Consider the following 27,108-nt stretch of genomic DNA (forward strand, 5'->3'; position numbering starts at 1 on the left):
AAGTCTTTTGGTAACTCAAAATAGCAAGCATCCACCTAACTGCATGTTATTATTTCATAATAAATTGGATTTAGGAATGTTAATAAATTATGTTGTTCTTGTTGTAGTTTAACTAATTTTAAAGTTACGTTGACAGTTCGATACTTTTTTTTATTTAGAAATCCAGATGTTTGATGATATTATGTAAAAAAAATACTTTTGCATACCCATTGAGGAGGGGGACATGGTTCTATAATTAATTAGATTAGTACGCTGCCTTTTTTGTGTATAGGAATAACTTTGGCTATTCTCCAATTTCAGGGGTATACACCACTATTAATACAGTAATTAAAGATGAATTTTATACAGGAACAAGCAGCAGAGAACAACCTTTAACAAAAAAATTTTGAATACTATCTAGACCAGTTGACTTTAATTATTTGATATGCCAAGTACAAGACTCTCTGATATTTTTCAAAGGAGTGGAATAATTTGTCATATCAGATGATGAATGATTCTGGTTATTTAGAGCAATAATAATCAAGTTGTTAGTAAATGAATTGTTAACCTTTATTTAACATCTCTCATAATTTTCAAATAATGCCAAAATATTTTAGGGTTGTGTTTGATTTTTGAAGCCAATTTTATGCAAAATAACACACTTGGCTTTTTTACAAAATTGTGGAAACAATGCATATTAAATGGGGTACATTTTGTGTTTAAATAATCAATAATATTTTTTAGTATTTTTTTAAATTAATAGTTACAGCACAAATAATAAAATTTTTGTAAGTAGTCAAGGTTGACCTTGGTATATAAAATGACTGGTCAACTCACGGTCAAGTCCTCCAATGTACTTCATGGTTATCTCGCAGTGGCCCCACACCGCACTGACGATGGGGTAGAGCTTGCGACCCTTCAGTCCCCTGAACGCCACGCCCAGGTACTGCCCATCGACGACAAACGACAGTGTACCGTCATCCATGTCCAGCACAACTGTCGAAACACGCGCAAACATGTCACCATTGATTTCACACACACTACATCAATTACAACAAATACAGCAAAATGTTGCAATGTCACGACTCAAGATGGGCAACCATTATTGGGTGTGCTGTCTTCCTCCGTAGCCTAGCTTGGAAACTGATTTCTGGCAAACAGTAGGAAATTAGTAAGTAGAATCCTTTTTTAACCTAAATGCAAATACTCAAAAATTGTCTCCAAACTATCCTATTGCTAAATTACTGTGGCAATTATGGCATTTTCATTCCAATTTTAATGGGAATAAATTCTGAAATCAAAATTGTATTTTAGGGGAAGAAATAAAAATTTTAATGGATATGTTTTTGGCAGCATATTTTATAAATGCCTAACTACTAGAGATGGGTCGATTCTAGTGATGGGTCGATTCCGATTCCGGAATCGGTTGGTTCCACCGATTCCAGTATAATCGTGGGATTCAGAATACAATGGTTTTGGAATCGACCATGACCGATTCCTGCATTGTTTTTAAGTTTGCAAATTACATCTCCTACGCAACGTAAGAAAATATTAAAATGCATGCAAATATAATTTTTAATCTACATAATACAACCTTTTTTTACGGAAATGATTTACGAATTACGGTGATTTACGTATTTATTTACTTGCACCGCCATTTTCCCTACAGTACAAATGCAGTATCTACTTTCCCGCTTTAAGCGAAAGCATTTTTCGGAAATTACGTTGCAGCAGCACTGCATTTAATAGTAAACCTTCAAAAATAATTAGACAAAACCATAAATGTTTAAAGAAAATTATGTAAATGTAAACTGCAAGTAAAATAATGTAAACGTTAACTACTTGATCATGGCAGCTACATTTGCCATTGTAAACAACCTAATTTTTTTGTTTGTGCTACCTGCCATGGTAAACCATACGGCCATGAACCAAATCTTTGGTGACGTGAACGTGAAAATTAAAATGTTTCACATCTCTGCACTTTAAAATTTAATTAATTAAAATAAAATAATTTTTGAATGAGATTTTACCAAAATTCACAGTGGATTACTGCGACCATATTAAAATAAGTTTAAAAGCAACATAAATCGGCATTTTTGTGCGTGTTCAGCGATGCTCGTTTTACATTAGATATATTTTGGAAAGGCAGTTGGCTAATCTGAATTTCAAAACATTGCGCTGAAACGTTCGTAAATTTTATTACCAAACATAAACAATGTTTTGAAAGTAGTTGTGTTAGTTTAACAGAATTGTTTCCGATAAATTTCTGAAATGAATTAGATGTTAACACGCAATTATTTGAAGAGTTTAAATATTTTGTGTAAGAAAATCTCACCATAAAATGTGGAAATTTTGAGATGCTAAAACATGCACAGAACTTTCTTACTCAAGAACCGAAAATTTATTTTCTCTTTACGGTTGTGAAGAACTGCAAGACTGGATGGATTTATTCTTTTCACCAAGTGAGATAATTAAGTTCTAGGTAATATATTAAAACGTAAGCATCTCCTACATTTTATTTTAGTGTGGTGCAAATTTGTTTCTTGTCATTTCCATCATAATGAGATAATAAAGTTTTATTTTTACATTTCCCTCTTTTTATTTTTTTTCGCCCTGGTCCCTTTAAATATATATAAACGAGGTTATATTGTCATTTTATTTGGATCATTATTTAGTTGTGCTTGAAAATAAAATTCTTAACCTAACCGTACAAACCTCTTTTTTTACAATTAATTAATTGAGTTGATAATGTAAGGTATCTAAAGTTGGTTAAGTTATAACATTATTTACAATTTATGTCATAAGACATCTTTGATTGTTGGCAGTGTTTGAACACGTGTTTCGTCTAACTATATGCAAGGTTAAAAGGCCAAATTGTGCTAGAAATTCAAGATAGCGTACCTTGATGGTAATGAACATACTTTTTAACATTATATAAGCTGTATATAATGTTAATTTCTGCACAGAAAATGAAACAATGCAATTACATTTTTAAAATCATAAACAACCTTTTTTTTTGAGTATATTACTCTGTTGAACATTGTCAGATAAAAATTAAGGAATCGGAATCGGATTCGAAGAATCGACCCTTTAATTTAAGAATCGAAAATGGAATCGGAATCGGTATATTTTAGGAATCGGCCCAACACTAGTCGATTCCATATTTTCTCGCTTCCGATTCCAATTCCAAAAATGCTTCGATTCCAAATTCGGTTCCAATTTCGCTTCCACCAAAAATATTGCCATGTACCTAATCATTAAAGAACTTAAAGGAAAAATACAATATACCATGATTCCAAACAAACTTCTATTTCAAGACAAAGTTTTTAATGCAATTCTAATGAGAACTCAGCTGCTTGTATTATGCAAGTTAATTTATAACCAATACAAGGTTATAATTTCATCAATTTCTGGAAATGAGAATTCAGGTGTATTTACAAAACAAACTGAAATATTAAAACAGTATATAAATCAAAAATAGAATCTTATGAAGTCCCCCAAAGCAAAATAGGTCCTACTTATGTCGAGTCCAAAAATGTTTTAATAGGTTGGTTGTGGTCTTTAATGGCTCACGAGATATTATCGTGTCACAATAATTGCATATTGCAAATTTGTCATCGAAAAGGGTAGATTGTAAAATGTTTCCACACTTTAGACATGATTTTTTATTTCTAATACACCGTTTCACATGTGTTTCTGCAAAAACGAGTTATATACATTACAGAAATAGGTGTACTGTACTATCACAGAAATACGTGTACTATACTATAGTAGAAATAAACTGACCTTATCTCTTGAAACCACACATGATAATAGAAACAAAAGTGAGGTTACAACATTAAGTATTCGATAATATGGATGCTTTCGTGTTTCATCTCATGCAGTAAGTGCTCAGCCGCGTCAAAATGTACCATTTATGTGAAAAGCAAACGAAAAAAAGTTTATCAGACATACTAGTTAAATATATTATTATATTAAATAAAAATACAGTGATATATTACGTGTTTTAACCCAATTTTAAACATTTTAAAAACTTCAAAAAAAATAAATTATGATAGATAGTATTTCTTTTGTTGTGTTGCACGCTCTGTTAGCTGTTTACAACATTAAAGTATGGCGGACTCGGCTAGATGAGATGATGTATTCGTAATTTGTTTCTTTTCCTTTCTTTACGTATTCTGTAATTCAACACGAAATAAGTTAAAACACGGTTATGATTCTAGAGTTTGGAAAACAAATATTTCATTTGATCCTAACGACTTTTATAATGTCATTGTATTCGCTGAAACTGCAACCAATATAAACATGATATAAGATAACTATTACGTAATTTACCAAATTTTGAAATCAAAGTGCAAGGTGAGTAAATTAATTATTGTGAAAATATTCTGGCCGAAAAAACGGTAACTTTAGCAGGAATTGCTGATTCCATTCAGGAAAAAACTTTTTTTTTTCTAAATTATTATTATTAAGAGTGCTTAGTACCATACTAAATACGATACGATTCCTGAAACTTGGCGGAAGAATCGACGGTTCCGATTCCTGGCAGAATCGGTGGAATCAAAGCACCGAAGAATCGACACGACCCATCTCTACTAACTACCTATGATGCAATTGTCAAATCTGTAGGCACATTGTACAGTACAACAGGTGTCAAACCATGCAAAAAAAAGAGATTTTTAAGTCCTCTTGTGAGCTCTCCCTAATGAGAGTAGTTTACAGTGCTCAATTACACATTACAAATTGCACTCATTTACTTACGTGAAAATAAAGTTGACACTGAATCAAAACATGGCTAAGTTTAAAATGTCAAACTGGGATTATTAAAACTAATATTCTATAAATACAACAAATCGAAAGAATTTGAGGACACAGCAACACTTCAAAACTTTAAGCGACAGATATTCAAGTAGGATATGCTTGTTCAAAATAAGTTTAAATGGAATTTTTTATTAGAAAATTGTTTTTAATAAAAGTATACATTTCTGACAAAATGTCAATAACTATTTGAGTACTGTTAGAATTTAATGGACTGCTACTTTTTCCACTATCACATATTTTATACATAAGGATGCTTATGAAAATCATTGACAGTAATCAACAGATGAATATTTATAAAAAAAAGACTTAACACATTAACTCTTTCCTTGAATTGATTATGTAAAAAAATAACTTGCAGTTTAGTAACAAAATGGTGAATGTTTCTTATACGTTATTTTACCCATGTTAAACAGTGACAGTACAAATTTTAGTAATAATGTTAGACATGTTATTTTGTAGCAATAAACTGCTATCAAAATTGTTAGTGGTGTTATCAAACAAGGTTGTCTTGTCCACTCTCTGTCGAACCTTTTTAAAAATGCATACATAAATGTTGGAACTGCCTATCTAGTAGGCAACATGAACTACACACAATAGGCTGTAGCAGTATAACAATCTGAAGTGATATATAAAAGCTCATTTTCTTTCAAACAAACTTACCAAGAAATTTATCTGGGACGATGAATGTTTCGTCAGGCTTGAGCAGTGCAGGATACGTGACACCTGCATTGTTTTTCGAGTCGTGGTACAACTTGTTTCTGCCCAGGTCCCAGCCCCAGGATTGGTCGTTACTACCCACCAGGCTCTGAAAAAAAAATTATAATTTCAACTATTGTGTAATATGTTTTGTTTTAATTATTAGTAGAAGTACCAGCCAATTTTGGTCTGAAAGTTTTGGGTTTGAAACTGCATTAGTGTGCGTGTTGTTCAGTTTGCAAGACACACTCCATAAAAGCATAAAAGTGGATATTTACTAAAAAATAAAATTTCTTAAAAAATAAAAAAAATATGCAATTCTCAAACAAAACTTTAATTTCAACACAAAATTTTTATATTTTCCTAAATAATGTTTAATCGATACTTACTAAGTATTCTCAAGATTTCTTCATCAATTTTTTCTTTTTTACAAAAATTAACACTGCTTATTAGACAATTTTTTTTAAATATGGTATTAAAACTTAATTGCATGAACTAGCATTAATGTTGCCAAGAAGGATGCAGAATTAGAGTGAATGTAATCATCATCTTACATGTAAGTCATATTTAAGATATACATGTAAATACAATTATAAACAGTTACATTTCTTACAAACAAAATGATCTGTGACAGGATATTACTCAAAGCACTTCAGATCCTGGTCAATCCTGTGGTTTCCCAGCCAGGTCTGGGAATTTTCACTCAAGAAACATTTCCTTCCTGGGTATTTCCTATTCCTTATTATGACCATTGTGTGTTAACAAATTTGAGATATATTTTATTATTTTTGTATTGTGTTTTATCTTTTTTTTTGTCATGTTTATTTTAATGAATATTTCCAGTGAGCATTTTAATTGGCATTTACTCTCATTCCAATTAATTATTTCCTTTTTTGGGTGTGTTCTGTTGCCAGATGTACGCCACACAGCACAAACTTTTACACACAACTTTAAGGTGTAGAGAAAAAATTTATTTTAAAAAGTATTTGAATAATTTTATTTTGTAAAGAAAAATTTGGAATGAGAATTTTGGGAATACATTTTCTTGTCTTTCAAATGAGACGTGATGACTTAACATTTTTTACTTCTGAGAAGATGGAACTGAAAGTTGTCATTTTCTTTTTCAACCCTTCATTTTCATTAAATTTTATATACATCATTAAATATTAAAACATTTTGATCTGATAAAGCATAGCACATACTTAAAGTAATGCCTCGTTACTGACTACAACTGTAGTTTAACTGTCAACAGACAATATTTTGTGATCTTAGATAATCAACAAATAAAACCAATTTAATTTTTTTTAATTATAATTAATGATGGTGTAAAAAAAAATTATTAATGTTAACAAGCCGGGTAATATCAACCTGCAAACTAAGAGTGAAACACAGTATATCAAACATAACTTCCTCAGACCCCCCACATAATTCTGTGGGCCCCGTTGCTAGAAGTCATGATGCCCCCCCTTTTTAACAGAGATAAAAAAATGTTTTTTCCTTTATGTATATTGTTTTAATTATATATTTTTTAACCTTTTCACAATTATTTTTAAAACACATTAAAACTAGTTTTAAGTCAGTGTTTAGATTGTCAACGTAAATTGGTTTTGAATAATGGCAAATAAATGAGTGAAAGTGTTCTGCACTGACAACATGGTGTCACGTCAATTGGTGGTGGTTTTGTTACTCACAGTTGTAGATTCAGACACTTTCTGTACGCACACCATATTCCGAATAATATTACTACGGTGTAATATTTCATCGGTAACTAAATTTTGGCCTTACTGTCTAATTTTTTTCTATGGTTTATTTAAAATTGTCTGCTTTTTTTGTTTTAAGTTTTTTTCTTTACTTCGCAGGCCCCCTAGACCCATGGGCCCCGTTGCCATGGCAACGGTAGCACCGGCCATGTGGGGACCCTGAACTTCCTAGAGTTCAAGAATAAATGTTGTGCAGGGTTTCCACAGACTTTCTTCAGGCAATTTACCCAAGATTTTCCCCGTTTGTAACGAGGTATTGTCGATTTCCCTGTGTTCTCTAGGTTTTTTACTTTTTAAATTTCCCGAGCTCTCCTTCCTCCGGCAGGCGACGATGGGACCACAGCACGCACCTGGTACCCCACGGAGTGCAGCGGAGCGTCCTGCGTCGCGACGCCGACGACGGCATGCGTGCCCCTCTGCCGCGTGGACCAGTGCACCTCCCACACGTGGAGGCCCTTGGTGAGCCCCACCTTGCCGCGTATGCAGTCCGTGCTCTGCGCGACCGGGTGCCGGTGGAACGTGAGCTTGTCGTCCTCCTGCAAGGTGCCAGTGACCGGCTCAGCTGCGATCCTCCGCCGCTCGCTCGCACACACACACACACGCACACACACACACGCGCGCGCGGAGTGCACGTTGCCACACATTTTCCACTGCTGGAATACCAGCCACCAGACTCAGGGACCTAGCTCTCCTCTCCCACCCCAAAACCTAAAAAATCCATCATTCCCACAAAGAAAAGAACTTCAAAGCAAACAGCGGGCAAAGTGGCTATCCCCCCCCCCTTCCCCCCCTTCCCAACAAATTAAATTGTGTACACTCCTGATAAAACTATCTCCACTTACAAATCAAAAACAACCATTACTAAAAAAAAACTGAGAAATATCAATTGAAAATATGTAAAAAAAAATCCACAAGTAAGCGGGCGGACACGTAATGTGTTGCTGCAGATACGAAAAAATGTATGTCTTTTTTTTTTTTTTTTTTGCTATTTTAAAATTTGAACATAAGAAATCAACAAAAATTTTATTTTACTAGACATATGACAGTTACTATTTCTCACTATTTATTTATAGTCTTTTAATTCTAATACATGAACTGGTTCCTTATACTACATAGGTACAATATATTCTGAGTTCCTTTACATTTAACCAATCTCTATAAAAAAAAGTTTAAGAACATAGGTTGTAATAAAATTAAGCAAATTTGATGGAGATGATCTTGGCATTGTTCACTCATAGTCAGGCACGTGAAATCAGCGAGGGAACACAAACTAGGTCATTAATAATACTGATGAGCTACTGCACCTACTGGCATCCCTCGCCTGGGGTGAACGCTGAACAGGCGGTCAGCTAAGTAACCAGGAAACTGACAACGGTGTTTCAGTGGCGCAGCAACATTAGCAACATCACAGTACACCCCTTCGCTTCTTTTGCAAGCTTGTCAGCAATTAACGTTAGAGAACTTTACACCTTCTTCATTAACTATCATTGATGTGTTACACAACTTATGTTCTAAGGATAATTTTTTCCTAAGTTTGGTATCATGTATAAACATTTGAAAGGCAGCAAGGCATTAAGATCAGGGGACCCTAGTGGCCATGTGAATAAGGGCAAATTGTCACCCACACACCTTAGCAATTTATTTTTATGAGGAAGTTACATCACAGATATAGTTTACAAAGCACCACATCCAAAACCACTCAATGAACTTAAAGAATGCATCAGTGCTGCATTATAGCCGTCGACAGTGGAACACTTCAAAATGTTTTAAACGAACCTGATTACAAATTAAATATTAGTCATGTTACAAAAGGTTCACACTTCCAAAAGTTGAAACTCGAAATGAAACATGCAGTTTTTTTTTTCTCTCAGTAACATTGAATATATTATGTAGAATAAAAGTTTTGAAAATATTAATTTTTAAATGCTAACACTAAATTATAATAAAAAATTAAAAAATGAGTACTGGGAAGGAAACCATATTAATCTGTAATGCATCCGAACAACTCAATCAGTCAACACTGTAACTAAACAAACTCTATTCAATCAAATGAAGTTTTTTTTCTTATGAGACCACTTACTACACAGTTGAAACAATAACTTTCTTGATAATCAGTAGCATTCCAATTTTTTCGCACACCTACTTTTGACTATCTTAGCAAACCTACCTAGATTGAACAACTGATGGATTGGCAGGAAATTTTGTCAACATTAAACTCAGAAACTGCATGAGATCATAACTGCAAACCCTTGAGTGCTCTTAGATAGGTAACGCTTACTTCATATCGGATGGAAAAATTTGTTACAAATAGAAAATGTAAGAGAGTTATCATGAAAGGATTACAGTCTAGGCCCATAAATATTAGTAACCAAAAAAATGTAGGGCCCAACATGGTGTGAGTAGAGTCTTAGATCCCGGGCCATATTTATAATCCCCGGATTTCTGGATTATGCACAGACCATTCCGGGATTTGGGATGGCAAATAAAAACATGCCAAAAGTATGTAAAAATAAATTTTTCTAACATGGTGTTCTTTCACAATAATAATTTATGAACAATCAGACTTGAATTCACACAATCATATTAGATTTTTTACAAAAAATAAAATATATCTCCTTAAATTTAAATAAACTAACAATATGTGTAATTAATATACTTAACACATTACATATCAACAAAAATTAACATTCCAATGAATTTTAATAAGCATTTGAATTCTACATAATAAGGTGCAAAAAAAATATCATATAATATGTATTAAAATAAGAATCAGACAGACTCACATTTCTTACAGTGAAAGTGGCTTATCACATTGTCTAGGTAAAAGTTATTTATTTTCAAGTGAGTGATTGGGATGGTGACTTATGGTAGTGGAAATTTTAAAGAAAAAAGAGAAACAGAGGAAGAGAAAAAAATTAGCAATTTTTTATCAAATGTAACACTTACAACAAAAAAGAAACCATGAACTGCAAGAACATATTGTCTGTTTACTATTCACATTTGTAAGCAATAATAAAATGACTTCCAAATTTAGTACATAAACATTATTCTAGGTAATTTATGCTAATTAACAAAAAAAAATGCTACTCAAGCGATGCAAGGCGCAGCTTTTTAGAAAAACATTCACTCATGTCACAACTCTCACTACACCTTCTCTGTGTGCCGGAGCAAACGTGACTTAAATAAGCTGTTAAAACAAGATGGCAGACAAGAAAGCCAAGTGATAGTGAGAGATAAAATGAGTGCTTTTTGTTCGGAAATTCTTCATTTTAGGATGTATGTTTCATACAAATTTTTCTTTCTCTGTCAATCCCCAAAATCCCAGATTTAGGAAATTTATATCCCAAAAATTTTGGGATCCCGGGATCAAATATGTTAGGCTTGAGACACCAATCCTTAATAATAGAATAATAAAGTATGAATGGATGGCTAGACGAATGAATGAAAGGTGGTTTAACATTGAGTTCACTGGAGACGATGAGAGAGGTGCCAATGTAAATAGAGCTGTGACTAATTTTATTGGCTCACTGCAACATCCCCCTAAAATATCCCTGTTGGGAAATCAAACCAGGTCGTATTGGGGAGATACCTGACCACTCAAACATGGTAGTGGGTAGGGTAACAGAAACTCGCACTACCTTGACGAATATGTTGAGCGACCGGTCTTCTGAGTTCCACGCGTGCTTGACCTGGCAGTCGCGGCTGGCCGCTGGCATGTCCAGTAGGATGTCGAGGCGGGCCGGCCGGGCGAAGTCCTGGGCCAGTTCGCGGGGGATCACAGGCTTGTAGGGCTGGGGGCTCTCGCGGTTCACAGACTTTACACCACCTGCCACACACCCGGTCACACATGCTGACAAACACAACAACTACAAGCAAGACAGTCTTACCAAAATTTACTTAACTGACAAGGAATAGATGTAGATACACGAGCATACTTTACTTCAGCCACTATAATTATTGCTGTACCAACAGGAATTTAAGTATTTAGATGATTAGCAACAATATATGGTTCAAAGTTAACATTCAGACCATCATGTTTATGAGCATTAGGATTTGTATTCTTATTCACTTTAGGAGGTTTAACAGGAATTGTATTATCTAATTCATCTATTGATATTACCCTGCATGATACATATTATATTTTGTTCGAGAAATTTTTAGCATACCGGTACAGTGTTTTAAATTGCTGATTTCTAGCACACTCTCGTAAACAATATTAAAAAATTTAATGTTTCAAAAAGTGAAAGATATAACTAATTTGATTTTTTCTTGTTCCAAACTCTTAAAAATATTACAATTTTAGGTTCATAATATTGTGTTCAGAGAAAATAAATTATATAGCTATTCAAAAATGAAAAAAAAAAAATAGAAAATATTACTATTTTGTTCATTCAATATATGCAGAAACTAGGTTTAGAGAAATTTTCTCATACATAATATCATGCATAGGCCTAGTTATATCCTTATACATAAATTTAACTTATATTGATTGGGGAAAAAAAGCCTCTATTTACTGTCGCTTAACACAATATGAAAACCATTCTAAAATGAGAGTTGGTTGTGTGTGTAGAACATATTCTTTCACCACTTAATTAGTGAGGTAACTTGGACACAAATGAGATATTTGTTTACGATAAGTTAGTCAATGATCGCATAATACCGCTACACATGTTTTCCACACAAACCCCAAAATTCAAGAGACTCTTCCATATGAAAAAATTGCCATTAAAATTCCAATAAGGTGGCAAAAAAAATTAATTCAGAATCATGAAATCAACAAATGATAAAAAAAAAAAATTTAACTATGCAGACTAAAAAATTTATTTGGTAATAAAATTGGCAAACCAATTTGTTATTTTGGGATAAATAAGTTAAAAATATTAATATGGGCTTTACCATTTTTAAAACTAGGCCTGTACATAGTTTTGTCCAACTTGATCTGAATGTAATTAATTACATTGTAATACAATAATCTCAACATCTGTATATAAACAGATTATTTTACATTGTGTCAGATATTTTAAGTAGTGACTTTTAAACATAACATTTTGGTAGCCCATTTTTGCAATGGGGGGGGGGTAATTGTCTGGTAAGTGCCGTGGTATTGTTGCTATGTCCTGTTGGGTTATAAAATGCAATACAGAAGCGGTATACTTCAAGTTATGGATAATATATGGGGGGAAGGGAGAACTTTGAGCCTAATAAAAAGTGGAGCCTATGAAAATATCTGCAAGTTCATGCAATTGTGCAGTAAGGATTTAAGAAAAAACTAATCTGCGAAATTCCATACATTTTCAAGATTTGAGAGTACGTCTCTGACCTAACCTAACCAACCAACCTTTAATTTATGTTACGATCACCTAGCTGTGGTAATCGCTATTTTAGGCAAGAATTTTATTTAGTGACATAATATAATCTTAATTTTAAATTTAACAACAAAAAAAAACCATGGGTACATAGCAACTACACAAATAAGACGTGGAAATTCACTCTTCAAAAAACTCACTTGAACAGTATAAGAAAAAAATATTAATTTATTCACTTGAACAATAAAGCTAAACAATGAAGTACAAAATAGTGTTTCACACTTTGTGACAAAATGGAAACGAAAAACCTGCAAAGAGTCTTTCGGCCAACAGACACTGTACTTTATTCCTCATTACCCCTTCTGAGAGCCCATTTTGAGCATTGCACTTTTTGTTATGCTCTGATGAGTCATCACCTTCACTTTAAAAAAAATTATAAATGCAATAATGTGTATTAATCGAGAATCTGACTTGGAGTGAATAAATAGTACGTTGCCTATAAAAGAAAGACTAGAGAGGAAGGAGCTATGTACATAATATAGAATCTGCAAACAAAGCACCTAGTTCGTAATTATGTACAGTTTTCTACTTGTCCGTAGTTTTTAGGTGCTGACTAGCGACCGGGTGGGTGGTGTTAGTTAGGGAGCATGAGCCCCAGGTTACAAAAAAATCCAGATGTAGAATAAATATCAAAAGCAACCTCAGTCCAAATTCCCTTTGTCTATGCAGATTTTACCTGGGCCCCACTTGACTAGTTCCAGTGTACGTATATGATAAGGGAGTTAGTCATGGCATAAATTGCTACCGTGGTTAGCCAATCCCCCAACAAATCACACGTTGCACGAATGGCTAATTCCCAGCAAGAAGTAACGACATGTGGTAATTTACACTGAAGTAAAGCTGGGAAAACATCATCCCAAAAAATGATACCACTGGGCCAACTAAAAACCAAGGCGTGTTATCCAAAATTTTGCTTATCCGAGGTTGCCGCTGTCCACATCAGTGGCGGATCCAGGGGGGGCCCCCCACCAGGGGCAAGTGCCACCCCTCCCCCCTCCCCCCCCCGAAAAACCAGTTGTCTGCTGCATTCATATTGCCGACAAAAATGATTGTTTCTGAAACCAATAAAATATTTTAATATAATTAATGAATTTCTTGTAGAAACATAAAATCTGGTGGTTGGATGTTATGTGTAGTGTGAGTAGATTAAATACAAATTTAGTAATTTTAAGACATTTTTTTCTCTGGCTATTCTGAAATCCTAGAGTGAACCTCTGGATCTGCCACTGGTCCACATTAACTCAATTGAGACTCTACTAATAGTGAGGTTAGGTGATGGGCGAAGGAGCGCACCTGATATCTTCTGCCCCATGTTCATGCCCCGGCTGCCGCGAGTGCGCCGGTGCTCCAGGTAAGAGGCGGACTTGCTGGGCAGGACGGCGGCCTTGTAGTTGTGTCTCCGGAGCTCGCGCAGCTCCAGGCTGGGGGCGGCGGCCGACGCGGAGGCCGAGGGCGCGTAGCGCGGGGAGCCTCGGCTGCACTGGCTGCTCACACCGCTGCGACTCTTGTACCTGCGGCCAGACCACGCCTTCCGTCTCATTCCATTTCGCGCACTGCATCTTGCAGGGAAGCTACAACTCACGTAGTTTAGGTTCCCTACCACGTTCGTGCAACTTCGGATTTCTCTCAAAAATTGAAATTAAAAAAAATCGAAGGGTTAGGTTAGGTTAGGTCAGTCACAACATGCTTGTTTTCATTGGAAACTTCTGATTTAGCGGCTGAAGTGGCGTTAATACCAAAACGCAAAACTTCGGAAATCTTCGGAAATTCTTGCAGGGAACCGAAACTACGTGTAGGCTTCCCCATCTAGCAGGGGAGGAGGAAGATAGAGTCTAGAAAGAAAACATTTACACTAGACCTGATATAATTGACATGAATTTTTGTTTGGCTAGGAACTTCCGACGTACTAAATTAAAACAGAGGGATATCTTTGCAATCCCGCGTGAACTCGAAAATTCCCACATCTGGGATTTAAAGTTAAATAAAACAAATTCAGTCCCAAACGGTTTAAAACATTGCAATCTTGAGTTTAGGCGTTCGTACCTACCTCTTCTTCAGAAATCTAGTGCACCATTTCCCACTCTCAAGTGTAGGCTATGTTAGTAATATGAGTAGGGTCTTTTGAACTACGAAATTAATGCCCGATTATCCATTATCAGATCTAAGGGATTATGTACACAGAACAATAAAGTTATGTTTGTAAAACGGTAAACAACGTCGAATACGCTTGCAATCCTGGAGTAATATCTGATGGAGTTACGAGTATAAAATATTAGGTACCACCATTGTAACTAATAATTTCTTTAATTGAGTCACACTCATATAACACTACACAAATTAGTAATTTTGCGAAAGACTGCAAAGCTACGCAGTAAAAAAATTGTGGCCTCAGTCGTTGGCAACACTATTACTAATATTAAATATAAAATGATTGACATAATAAACCTTATCATCAGAAACTAAGGCTTTATTAAGCACAAAACATGACATATTGTTACATGAATTAATACATAGATTTGAATAAGAGGTAATATTGAAGGTTAAACAATGTTCATGCAAAGAGGTTGCTAAGAGGTTGCTAAGAGGTTAAAACCAATATCACCACATTCGCCCCCTCTTCATTTAAGGACATAGTCCTTGAGATATTCAGAAGGTCTAGTGGTGCGGGAAGATCTCCGGAGTGGAGGTTGAGGTCTGGGAGGAGATCTGGGTGGAGTCCGAATTGGGTTCACTTGAGGTAGGTCTTGATCATTCATGTTCTTCGCAGGTGAATCTTCTGGAGTGAGGTTCAGCTGGGTGTCTTCAGATGCTTCAGTGTGTTGATTAGGATCATCAGCGAGGTTTGGAAAATTCACGTCTTCTAAGTTAGATTCATTGTTGACAATATCCCCTGCAGGAGCGAGATGCCTGAGGTTGACTGTTGTCTCCTTACCATCTGGAAGTTGAACCAGAGCATAGTCAGGGTTCGCCTCAAGCAGAGTTACTTCTTGCACCAGGGGGTCATATTTACTCTGACGGACGTGATTCTTCATTAGAATTTTCCCTGGTGTAGTAAGCCACGAAGGAAGAGTAACTCCAGAACTGGCCCTTCTCTTATGGTAGAACATACGTTCGTGGGGTGTAGCGTTAGTAGCAGTACAGAGCAGTGTGCGGATGGAGTGCAACGCTTCAGGTAACACCTTCTCCCACTGCGTTATCACGAGTCCCTTCGTTTTCAGCGCCAGCGATACAGTTCTCCATATTATCCCATTGTAACGTTCTACTTGGCCATTTCCACACGGATTGTATGGTGTAGTACGACTAGTAGCAACTCCATTGGAATGTAGGAATGATTGAAGTTCTCTGGATATAAAGGATGTGCCTCTGTCTGTGTGAATGTATGAAGGATATCCGAAGAGTGTAAAGATCTGATTTAGTGCTTGAATTACGGTTGTGGAGGATAGGTCGTTGCAAGGGATGGCAAAAGGGAACCTGGAGTACTCGTCGACTACCGTTAACAGATATTTCCGAGGAGTGTTGGATGGTAATGGTCCCTTAAAATCAACGCTGAGCCGTTCGAAGGGTGCGGTGGCCTTGATGAGGGTGCTCCGCTTGTTGTGAAAGCGAGGTTTGATTTCGGAGCATGTTCTGCAGGAAGACGTGACTCGGCGTATCTCGTCGATGGAGTAGGGAAGGTTCTGATTCTTCACCCAGTGAGCCATCCGGGTGATCCCTGGGTGACACAAAGCCTTGTGGTAGTGGACAAGTCTGTCGAAGGTATGGAGCGAGCCGCAAGTCCTAGAGAGAGCATCAGCCGCCACGTTCTCCTTCCCCGGTCTGTAGATGATGTCATAGTTGTAAGGAGCAAGTTCTAACCGCCATCTTGTAAATTTTTCGTTCTTGATTTTCCCAGGATGCCGAATGTTAAACATGTAAGAAATAGACTTCTGGTCGGTTATAAGTTGAAACTTTCTTCCTATCAAGTAATGCCTCCACTTCCGAAGGGCTTCAATGATCGCATAAGCTTCCTTCTCGACAGCTGAATGGTGTTGTTCGCTCTTAGTGAGGGTTCTCGAGAAGAAGGCTACTGGTCTCTTGTTTTGAGTCAGAGTGGCGGCGATGGCGACGTCAGAGGCATCTGTTTCGACGCAGAATGGGATGTCTTCCTCTACGTTAACGACGAAGGATTTAACTATGCAGTTCCGTAAATTGTTGAAGTCTTGGATTAGTTCAGGGGCCATAGGAAATACTTTACAGTTCACTAATCTACGTATTTTATCTGAAAATTTTGGAATCCATTTAGAATAATAAGCGAACATCCCTAGTGCTCGTTGCAAGGATGCTTTGTTTCTAGGGATAGGGAAATCAATCAGTGGCTTAAGTCTGTCGGGATCTGGTTTGAGTATATTGTTTTCGATGAGATAACCGAGGAGCTTAAGAGACTTCAAATTGAAATGGGATTTTTCTTGATTAATGGTTAAATTATATTTCTTGCAGACGTCTAAAAATTTTCGTAGATTGGAGTCGTGTTCAGATTGGTCTTTTCCGCTCACCGTCACATCGTCCAAGTAGATGCCAACTCCTTGTAGTCTTTCTTTGGTCTTGATCTCGTCCATCTTCCTCTGGAACGCAGACACTCCATTGGTGACGCCCATTGGTATACGTTTGAATTGCCAGAGTTTTCCTGCTGCCTCGAAGGCGGTGTACGGCCTGTCTTCAACCCTTATTGGTATTTGATAATATGCGCTCTTGAGATCTATTGTGCTGTGGATATTATATTTAGCTACATCGGAAACTATTTTCTCTATGGAAGGGATTGGGTAAGCGTCTAACATCGTGTATCGGTTTATAGTCTGAGAATAGTCGACGACCATACGTTTTCGATGTGTTCCACTCACGACTAGTACCTGCGCCCTCCAGGGTGAGTTGCTTTCTTCAATAACACCGTCAGAGAGAAGTTTTTCTATGTGGGATTGAATGTATTTTTCGTCTTCGTTTGAGTGTCGTCTGGACTTGATCGCGATAGGTCTACAATTTGGTGTTAAGTGTTCGAAGAGGGTGGCCGGACCGACTTTGGCACATGCTAAGCTACTGATTTGCAGTTCAGGTTTATTACCACCAAAAACTATCGACAGAGTGGAATGCTGCTTAAAGATATCGTGCCCTAATATAACATCTGCGCAACAGTTGTTTAGAACGTTAAGCTTTGTTTTTCTGTATATATTGTCCGAGATTTGTAAATCTACGGAACAATAAGCTTTTATAGGCATGGCCAAAGAGGACGATGCCATAGCTACTTCAGATGACGTAGGATATTGTTTTAATTTATGTTTGGAGACAAAACCATCATTTATGTAACTCTCCGAACTCCCCGTGTCTATTAGCCCTTCAGCTGGAAAACCATTTACTTTCAGTTTGACAATGGTTTTGGAAAGGCTAGTTGGAGAAGCAGCTGATGTTTTGGAAGATGTTGGTTTGGTCTTACGATTACGATTAGATTGGTTAGTAGGGAAAACCAGAGACTTAGCAGGAAGGCAAGCAATAGTTGAGAAGTCATCTGTGTCTTGAGGAGAGTCAGGTAAGGCGGCAGTACGATCTTTGGGCTTAATTGACCTACAGACTTTTGCATAATGGCCTTTCTTACCACAGAGTTTGCATGTAGCTTCTCGCGCTGGACAGGAAGAACGAGGATGACGAGGGAACCCACAGAAGAAACATTTCTGACTACTGCTGGCTGCGGTTACAGGAGAATTTGGTTGCTGAACCGGCTCAGTTGAGGCTAAAGGTGTCTGGCTAGGAATATAGGATTCAGAAATTATATGAGCTGATTCTAATGATCGTGCTTTTGCAAATGCTTCATCCAGGCTAAGAGTTGCGTTTTCTAACAAACGTTGTCGGATACTGTTCGATGAGAGACCTTTTATAAATGCATCTCTAATGTATTCATCCCTATAAGCTGCTGCTTTAACATCTTTGAACTCGCAGTCAGAGCTAAGGAGACGCAAAGATTGTAAGAATTGATTTACACTTTCATCAGGTTGCTGGTGTCGGCTCATTAGTTTATGCCTTGAAAATATTTCATTCTTAGGTTTAATAAAGAGTGAATCTAGCTTTTCGATTGCAGACGCATAAGAAGTACATTCGCTAATAAGTTCGTATATACTGTGACTCACGTGATTGTAGAGTAGTAACAGCTTATCAGATTCAGAAGCCTTGATTGAAGCTGTGAAGACTTCGAATGTTTTCTTCCAGTGATTCCATTGTGAGGAGCTTTTCCCAGTTGTGTGATCTGCTTCAAATCTCTCGGGCTTGAAATACTTGTCCATTGTTTGTATTAAATGTTTCTTGGTAAAATGTGCTTAATAAATTGACATAATAAACCTTATCATCAGAAACTAAGGCTTTATTAAGCACAAAACATGACTTAGATTGTTACATGAATTAATACATAGATTTGAATAAGAGGTAATATTGAAGGTTAAACAATGTTCATGCAAAGAGGTTGCTAAGAGGTTGCTAAGAGGTTAAAACCAATATCACCACAATGATATAAAATAGTAGGTAATAGCGACGGGTACAACCCAGCAGTGTATGGCTATTTTAAAAACATAACTGTCATAAACGCGTGATGGCTGACGCAGTTGTCACATTGTTGTAGTTATAAAATCTTATAGCACTTTTTGTCTCAAGAGTTTCAACGCAGTTATGCAGTAAGGCCGGTTTAAATGTTTTGCAGTAATAAAGAGGTTTCAATGTTGAATATGCTGCATCTGTACCCTAACCGTTTTCCTGTCCCTTATGTCCAGTCCCTAATTTTATGGAATGGATTTTGGTGTCCTAACCGTTGCCGATGTTGCCTACGTTCCGCGCATGCGCAAGTACAAAAGTTCACTTTTCCGTTGATTTCGTCCAGATGACGGACCCGCGCCTGACGCCATTAACTCTCATATAGCCTAGTCACTTTTGTAACCATTGGGCGTGCCAAATACCAAATGAAACTTTATTATAGCTAAACTCTCCTGGAATACATTTTGTACACTTGAATGGTCATAACAAGAAATAATCGCAACTTAAAAAGTACGAACGAGTACCTCGACCAATGCCACTGAAGCTGTGGTGTTTGGACGTGCCAGAGCATGAAAGCACCGAGGCTGTCGCGAGCTGAAACGCGCCAGGGACGGTCGCTGGCAAAGCGCCCTCCCCAACAGCAGTCCGCAGGCAATCGATACGCGAAGCGGCAGTCCTCCCCCCCCCCCCCCCCCTTCACAGATGAGGGGTGGAACGCACGACGAGGGAATGATTGTAATTAAAGCCGTGCCTACAACCTACTACGCCGTGACCCGCCCTCCACTTCCCTCTCCCCAAACGCCGTTTGAAAAACCCAACAATGGAGTTTGAATGAATCATCCAACATGAAGGCAGACAGAGGGAGAAAGTCGGACGTGGTAAAGAAGCGACATTCGGCCAGTTTTGAACATGGACATCACTTATCACCATCATGCATGGAGTAAATCAGCAAGGATATTTATAACATAGTATGTATCATGTAAATTGTCTAAAATTTGACAGATTATTAAAGTAGTACCGTTGTGTCAACAGTGTTTGATAATAAATATAAGTGAATGAAATCAAAACGTGTTATTGCTTTGAAAGGGGCATTTGTAAATGTGTACCGCCCGTACTACTTTTGAGAACTGTAAAATTTGGTACAAGTTACAGGAGACAGACTGTACTGCTGCACTTAGTTGCCCTTTAAATTGAAATTTAAAAATGGCCAACATTTTCTTACAGGATGTGACAAATGAAAAAACTAATAAATAACAGTCGAAGTTCGAGAAATTAGGAAAGTTTGTGCAGCAGCCGCATAACGCCAACAATAGGAACAAACAAATGCGTCGAGCATGGATGTCGACATCGAGGTTATTAGAGACGTATTCGGCAACTCCTTCGGACGGAAGATTAAACTAGATACAATTACGTTTTCTGAGAGCACATTAGTTTCCACGACTAGTGGTGGTGGGAAACAGGAGAATCCAAAAAAAAACCATGGACGTGTGCACACGCTCCCAACAACGTCCACCGCGTTTCTAGCTTTCTATACGGTTTGGCAGTAGAGACCATAGAGTGTAGAGACGAGCATTGTTGCCACGTTTTTTGAAATCAATATCCCTCCAGTCTATTTCAGAAATCCCTTGTAGGTTTAACCCAACACAAATTTTGAGATAAAATAACGTTACAAACCGAACAACATAAAAGCTGTCACGAACTTTTACAGAAGCAGAATTTCCCGAAATAGTATTGGCAAATGGTGCGAAAACATATTTTATTTGGTTTAAAATGTTTTGTTTCAATTGCGTATGCTTTTATTTTTATTTTACTTCGGCATTAATAGTTCTGCTTCCATACCATCTATTACTTAAAAGGCCCTACACAAAATTGAGCTATTAACAAAAGAAAAATATAGCGCGTGTAACTCAGTACATGTACCTAATAGATACGTAATTTCTTTGGCAATTCAAACCTCGACTCATTAAGTGCTTTCTTTATATCTCTTTGGCGTCAGAAACGTTTCAAAACAATTTTTTACGAAAACGCATTAAAATTCGGCCTATAAATTGTAACTGAAAATTTTACTCCCATCACGCCCAAAGAAGGTTCACGCCAAAAAAAAAAACCTCTTTTATCATCTGTGTTTGAAACATCCCCTTGTATCTCGACCTGGCAACGCCCGGCGGCCTTGCAACGCCGCGTCACGTCCGCGTCGGGCGACACAGTTGCGACACGTAGCGTCGCGCGTGCGCAACCCCGTCACGTTTCGCAACGCGCCTCCCGCCGCCAGCGCGTGGCTACACCGGCGCGCAACCCAGCGCGGCAAGAGGCGCTACTCTGCGGAGCGCCCCAGCACTCAGCGCATTCACCAGGATTTTTAGAAGAGAGGGGCCGAAAAAAACTATATAAATTTTTTTTCAATAGCCCATAATTTCTGGGGTCTGAATTGGGCATTTTAGTGTGACTGGAAGGGGGAGAGGTGCTTAAAAAGTTATGATTAAAAAACTTATTATCAAATCTCTTAAATAAAAATTGCCACTTACGAAAAGCAAATCCCTATAGTACCACATCTTACGACGATGTCATGTGTGATTAAAAAATCAATGCTACTCACTAATTTTTCACATTCAGTGCCATAAACGGAGCCATGCATTAGTCATGTTAAGCTGGTTAATGAGTTGCTTTAGAAGGGAGCTATGACCCCTACCTGCCACGCCCTGGATTAGCTCTTGTTCGCCATTATCACTGTTTACAGACATATGATATTATATTTAAAGTGCAAAATGTCGTGTGTCAAAAATTCAATATATTATTATTACTGTTTTGTGGCACTTTGAGATTTTCAAATGGTGACGAAATCGCTTATGCTGACGTGAAAACTATATACGAACGAATCCAACACTGCATACCACATGTGCGCCTCCGTTCATAAAAACCATTAAATAAGGATTTTTTTTAGTAGAAGCAAACCTTTTATAGATAATTAAATATTAATATATTTTGAATTTATAGAAATATAATGTGCAAAAACACGAACTATTAGAAGAAAAATAATTTAGGACACTACCTCCTTAAGTTTCTACCAGGAGTAAAAAGAAACTATTAGCAAACTAGTTGCGTCTGTTCCTAACGACATGATAGATAATTACGACTTTTCTTCGCTCACCTCGCCTCCAAGCACAGAAAACTATGGCACCCTGAACCCCGTGGCTGAATGACGCACGTGCAGGTAAAAAGAGGGACCGCACTCAACGCCGTATCTTCTCACGCCAACAAAGAGACAAGATGTATACGTATAACTAGAGCTCAGGTCAAGTAAGAAAGGGTGAAGGGAACTCGGAGGAAAAAAGAGTGCGGTACAAAAAAATAGGTCGAGAACAGAAGAGGAGGAAAAAAAGGGAGAAGAGGTGATACATAAAAGGAAGACACTGGGTTTAGAGTGTTTCAGAGGCACACTTTCCTCAAAGCCACAAGAAAAAGACTGCGGAAAGAAATACAACCACTCGAGAAAAGGGATGGCAATGGTAGGGTGCGGTGCAGGGGAAAGAGTTGCAAGGTTAAGTTTTATCCACCACGGCCAGAAGATATCCCAGCCTTTCCTTTCAGCCTGCACCTTCATATATATACGTATCTGCGCACAGAACCTCACTCGAAAGCGAAGGGTGTAACACTGCTATAATCAGTATTTCCCGTAAACTACAGAAAATCGTCGATGAAAACCGTAACTTTTCGTAAATTCTTTCATTATTATTTTACTGTTTCAGTAGTCAAAGAACTGGGATTTCGAAAAGATATTTTTCTTTTGCATTCAACTAGTGGGCTGTACAATAAACTACGTAAAAACAATATATATATATATATATATATATATCATGGGCGTGCCCAGACATTTCCATTAGAGGGGGCCCCGCTAAATTTTTAAATCAGAAGCTGGATTTAGAATGTTAAATAACATAAATACATTCACTCATTGCCGTGTTTATATTTTTGTGCAGTATCAACGAGATATGTTTAATAGTTAATATTTATATCCGCATAATTTTAACAATCTTGAAAATATGTTTTTTTTTTCATAGACAATGTTTAAAGGGTACTTACACATTTTCCCCCCTCGAATTTTCCAATAGCTTGGTCCAGATCTACCTTGAAATGAACTTCGTTTTAGTGAATGTAAACACAGCAATTCAGACAGCAAAACTTTAACAAACCTCTTAATTTTTTTTGCTTGGCCATTTTAAGGGACCTCGTGTTTTAAATAAACTAAGGCTGCTGTATTTCCAGAACGATAAAATGTTTTAAAATATTGTTAATTAGCACGCTGCAACACTGAAAAACAGTTTGAGTGTCACAGTGCCAGAAATATACGAATATTAAAGAATGCATTGGAGAAAATGCCGATCTGAGTGTTTATATTAGGGGGGGGGGGGCCATGGCCCACCTGGCCCCCCCTGTAGGCACGCCTATGATATATATATATATATATATATATATATATATATATATATATATATATCTTATATATAAAATTCTCGTGTCACAGTTTTCGTTGCCATACTCCTCCGAAACGGCTTGACCGATTTTGATGAAATTTTTTGTGCTTATCCGGTATCTATGAGAATCGGCCAACATCTATTTTTCATCCCCCTAAATGTTAGGGGTAGTCCACCCCTAAATTTTTTTTTTATTTCCAGTTTTTGGTAGGAAATCACCATGGCAACGGCTGTTGCTTTGTTGATGCTTCATTCGTCTCTATGGCAACGGCTATTTCATTGTTAGTGCAGTCCTCATCACCGTTGAAATTTTGCAAGTGGTAGTGGGAGGGGGAGGTGTGGTGGTAGTGGGAGGGGGAGGTGTGGTGGTAGTGGGGGGTGGAGGGGGAGGTGTGGTGGTAGTGGGAAGGGGAGGTGTGGTGGTAGTGGGAAGGGGAGGTGTGGCGGGAGTGGGAGGGGGAGGTGTGGTGGTAGTGGGGGGTGGAGGGGGAGGTGTGGTGGTAGTGGGAGGGGGAGGTGTGGCGGTAGTGGGCAGGGGTAGGGGGAGGGTGGGAGAGGGACCGCCGACGCCGAGCAGATTTTTTCGCGAAATATGCCTGCCCCTAATGTTCCTTATGTTACGCAGGATGACATTTTCCGAAAATTAGATCTAATGGGTGGTTAAAACCAGGCAACAGTGGGTACTTTGTCTGCATGAGAACAGGATTTTGTATTGTTCATGCCTTCTGCGTCTCCATGGCAACGGGCATCGCGCGGCAGTGGCGTACCCACAATGAGGGGCATGTATTATGAGCGGCGCAAGAGTGATCTGCCTGTAGACTGCCGTAGCGAAGTACGGGTACATCAGTTGTACGTTGCGTGCACGAGTCGGGTAACCATCGGTGCTATTTTCTCTCCGGTACATTATACAGCATTGTAATAAATTTTCACTGAATTTTTTTTTTATTTACCATTACTATAAATGGGAGATGTGGCTTAATTTTTTTCCATTAGTACCTATAGCCGTGCGAAGCCGGGTCGGGCAGCTAGTATATATATATAAAAGCGAAATACCACTCACTGACTCACTCATCACGAGATCTCTAAAACTATACACCCAATTGACTTGAAATTTAGCATAGTTACTCATTTTGTGATGTAGACGCTCACTAAGAACGGATTCTGCAGAAATCCGATCCCAAGGGGATTTTCGGGGGCGTAATATATCAAAATTTCCAGTTTATGGTAGGAAATCACCATGGCAACGGCTGTTGCTTTGTTGATGCTTCATTCGTCTCTATGGCAACGACTATTTCATTGTTAGTGCAGTCCTCATCACCGTTGAAATTTTGCGGGTACTTTAAATATCAAAAATTGCCCTTTTTTTCAAGTATATATATTTTACAGACTTGAAACTTCACAGTAATGTTCCTTATGTTACGCAGGATGACATTTTCCGAAAATTAGATTCCATGGGTGGTTAAAACCAGGCAACAGTGGGTACTTTGTCTGCATGAGAACAGGATTTTGTATTGTTCATGCCTTCTGCGTCTCCATGGCAACGGGCATCGCGCGGCAGTGGCGTACCCACAAGGAGGGGCATGTATAATGAGCGGCGCAAGAGTGATCTGCCTGTAGACTGCCGTAGCGAAGTACGGGTACATCAGTTGTACGTTGCGTGCACGAGTCGGGAAACCATCGGTGCTATTCATTTTCTCTCCGGTACATTATACAGCATTGTAATAAATTTTCACATAATTTTTTTATTTACCATTACTGTAAATGGGAGATGTGGCTTAATTTTTTTCCATTAGTATAGCCGTGCGAAGCCGGGTCGGGTAGCTAGTATATATATATATATATATATATATATATATATATATATATATATATATATATATATATCCGAGTGGGGTCTGTTTACAAAAAGCTTTTAAGAATATATTGAAGGAGGATAATTAGTTTTGTTTCCGGATTAAGTTTATAACCGGTATTTTTAGAAGAATTAAAATGGTTAAAACGCATGTTCTCAGAGTAATTTTTAGGCATTAAATACCCGGTAGAGATTCTTAAAAAAAACTCCAGGGATAAGCATTGCACCTTTATCTTCATTTCTTCGCCATATAATGTTACGGTCACCGCTCAAACATCATCCTAGAAGACTGCGCGCCAGTTCAGAGCCTTGCGCTTAGAGGCGATACCGCGCTAAATTCACTAGCGCCTGTCATCCCACCTCATTAACACGCATACAACCTCGACTAGGCGGGCCCCCTCAAGATGTGCACAAATGTAAATCTAAACGGCAGCAGTTCAGGGGTGTTAAGTCTATTTGTGGTTTCTTGCGCTACATTTCGATACTTCAAGATAGGTATATGTTTAAGTGGTCCTACTTATAGTATGAAGCCTTTTTTTCACAGACGAGAGAGCCAAAACCCGAAGTTCCCAGAAGTTCATGCTTTTTTTCCGTATCTTTTATGTAGCTATCTTAACCAAATCAACCGTCCACAATGTTTTAAAGTATTTGTAATGTAGTTAACCTAACCTAATTGACCATTAGTATCCTTTTATCAACACCGCCATATTTATTTACAATGAACAAAAAAACCGAAGATGCACGATCGGGCGTTTGGCTCTCTCGTCTGTGAAAAGGATTCCCACTTATAGTAGCTTCGACGGCGTAGGAATGCTTCGTGTACGTTCGGCAATGTTCGCAGCTTGACGCCCAAAGCAGCTAAACTAATCCCCAGCACGATTAAGCGCATAGGCTTCGGCCTGAGACGCACCTAGGTCCCTCCCTACCCGAACCCCAACTACAAATACACTTAGTTATAGTAGATTTAAAAAAAAAATTAAAAAAATTACGCTGTTTGACCAAAAATATTACGGAATCAAAAACGTTTATTTGTGAAATACGGACCAGGCGATGCACGGACATGTAAGAGTGTAGCACTGCGGTAGTCGGCGCGGCAGACGGGGTTCACCCCCGCCGGGACTCGAGCCCGGCCTTGGCGTGGTCCTTCGCCGAGGACATGGTGAAGAGAAGGGGGGAGGAGAGGGGGTGCGAAGCAGCACGCGCATCCGGTAATTAAAAACAAACACGCACTAACAACTTGCGTCATTACGGCCGAGGGCTTCCCGCCTGCGACGTGCGGGGGTAAAAAGGAACTCTCGCTACGAGTCGAGAGTAAACAAATACACCCTTGCTCTTCTCCCAGAACACCTTGGCTTTTTGTACGCGTGTTTCGTCACCGTCACGTCCGCCGTGTTTACGCGAGCGAAATGACCTGGCATTCAAGAAAAGTGTGCCGTGAATCAAAACTACCTTCTCCCTTAATTTTTAAATTCAAAAACGTCACGCTTTACGAAATTCCCGGGTTTACAAACCAGGAACGAGCCGCGCTCTTTCTATTGACCGCCATCCTCATTTTTTAGAGTCCTTCTGTCATCTGGCATACGCACAGGTGTCGTATCGGAAAAATTACACACCCG

General features: G+C 38.0%; 1 protein-coding gene across 4 annotated transcripts in view; it reads right to left on the minus strand.

The window, feature by feature from the left end:
• LOC134542572 (protein gustavus) overlaps positions 1–27,108 on the minus strand; it is a 197,383-nt gene that overhangs the window by 12,531 nt on the left and 157,744 nt on the right. For all 4 annotated transcript variants that reach the window (XM_063386946.1, XM_063386945.1, XM_063386947.1 and 1 more), the window contains 5 exons: positions 13,916–14,133; positions 10,895–11,082; positions 7,607–7,792; positions 5,461–5,605; positions 817–975 (listed from right to left, as the gene is read on the minus strand). In XM_063386946.1, coding sequence (XP_063243016.1) covers positions 817–975; positions 5,461–5,605; positions 7,607–7,792; positions 10,895–11,082; positions 13,916–14,133 — 896 coding nt within the window. The remainder of the gene's footprint in view (positions 1–816; positions 976–5,460; positions 5,606–7,606; positions 7,793–10,894; positions 11,083–13,915; positions 14,134–27,108) is intronic.

The sequence above is a fragment of the Bacillus rossius genome (assembly GCF_032445375.1).
Source record: "Bacillus rossius redtenbacheri isolate Brsri chromosome 9 unlocalized genomic scaffold, Brsri_v3 Brsri_v3_scf9_1, whole genome shotgun sequence".
NCBI classification, from domain to species: Eukaryota; Metazoa; Arthropoda; class Insecta; order Phasmatodea; family Bacillidae; genus Bacillus; species Bacillus rossius.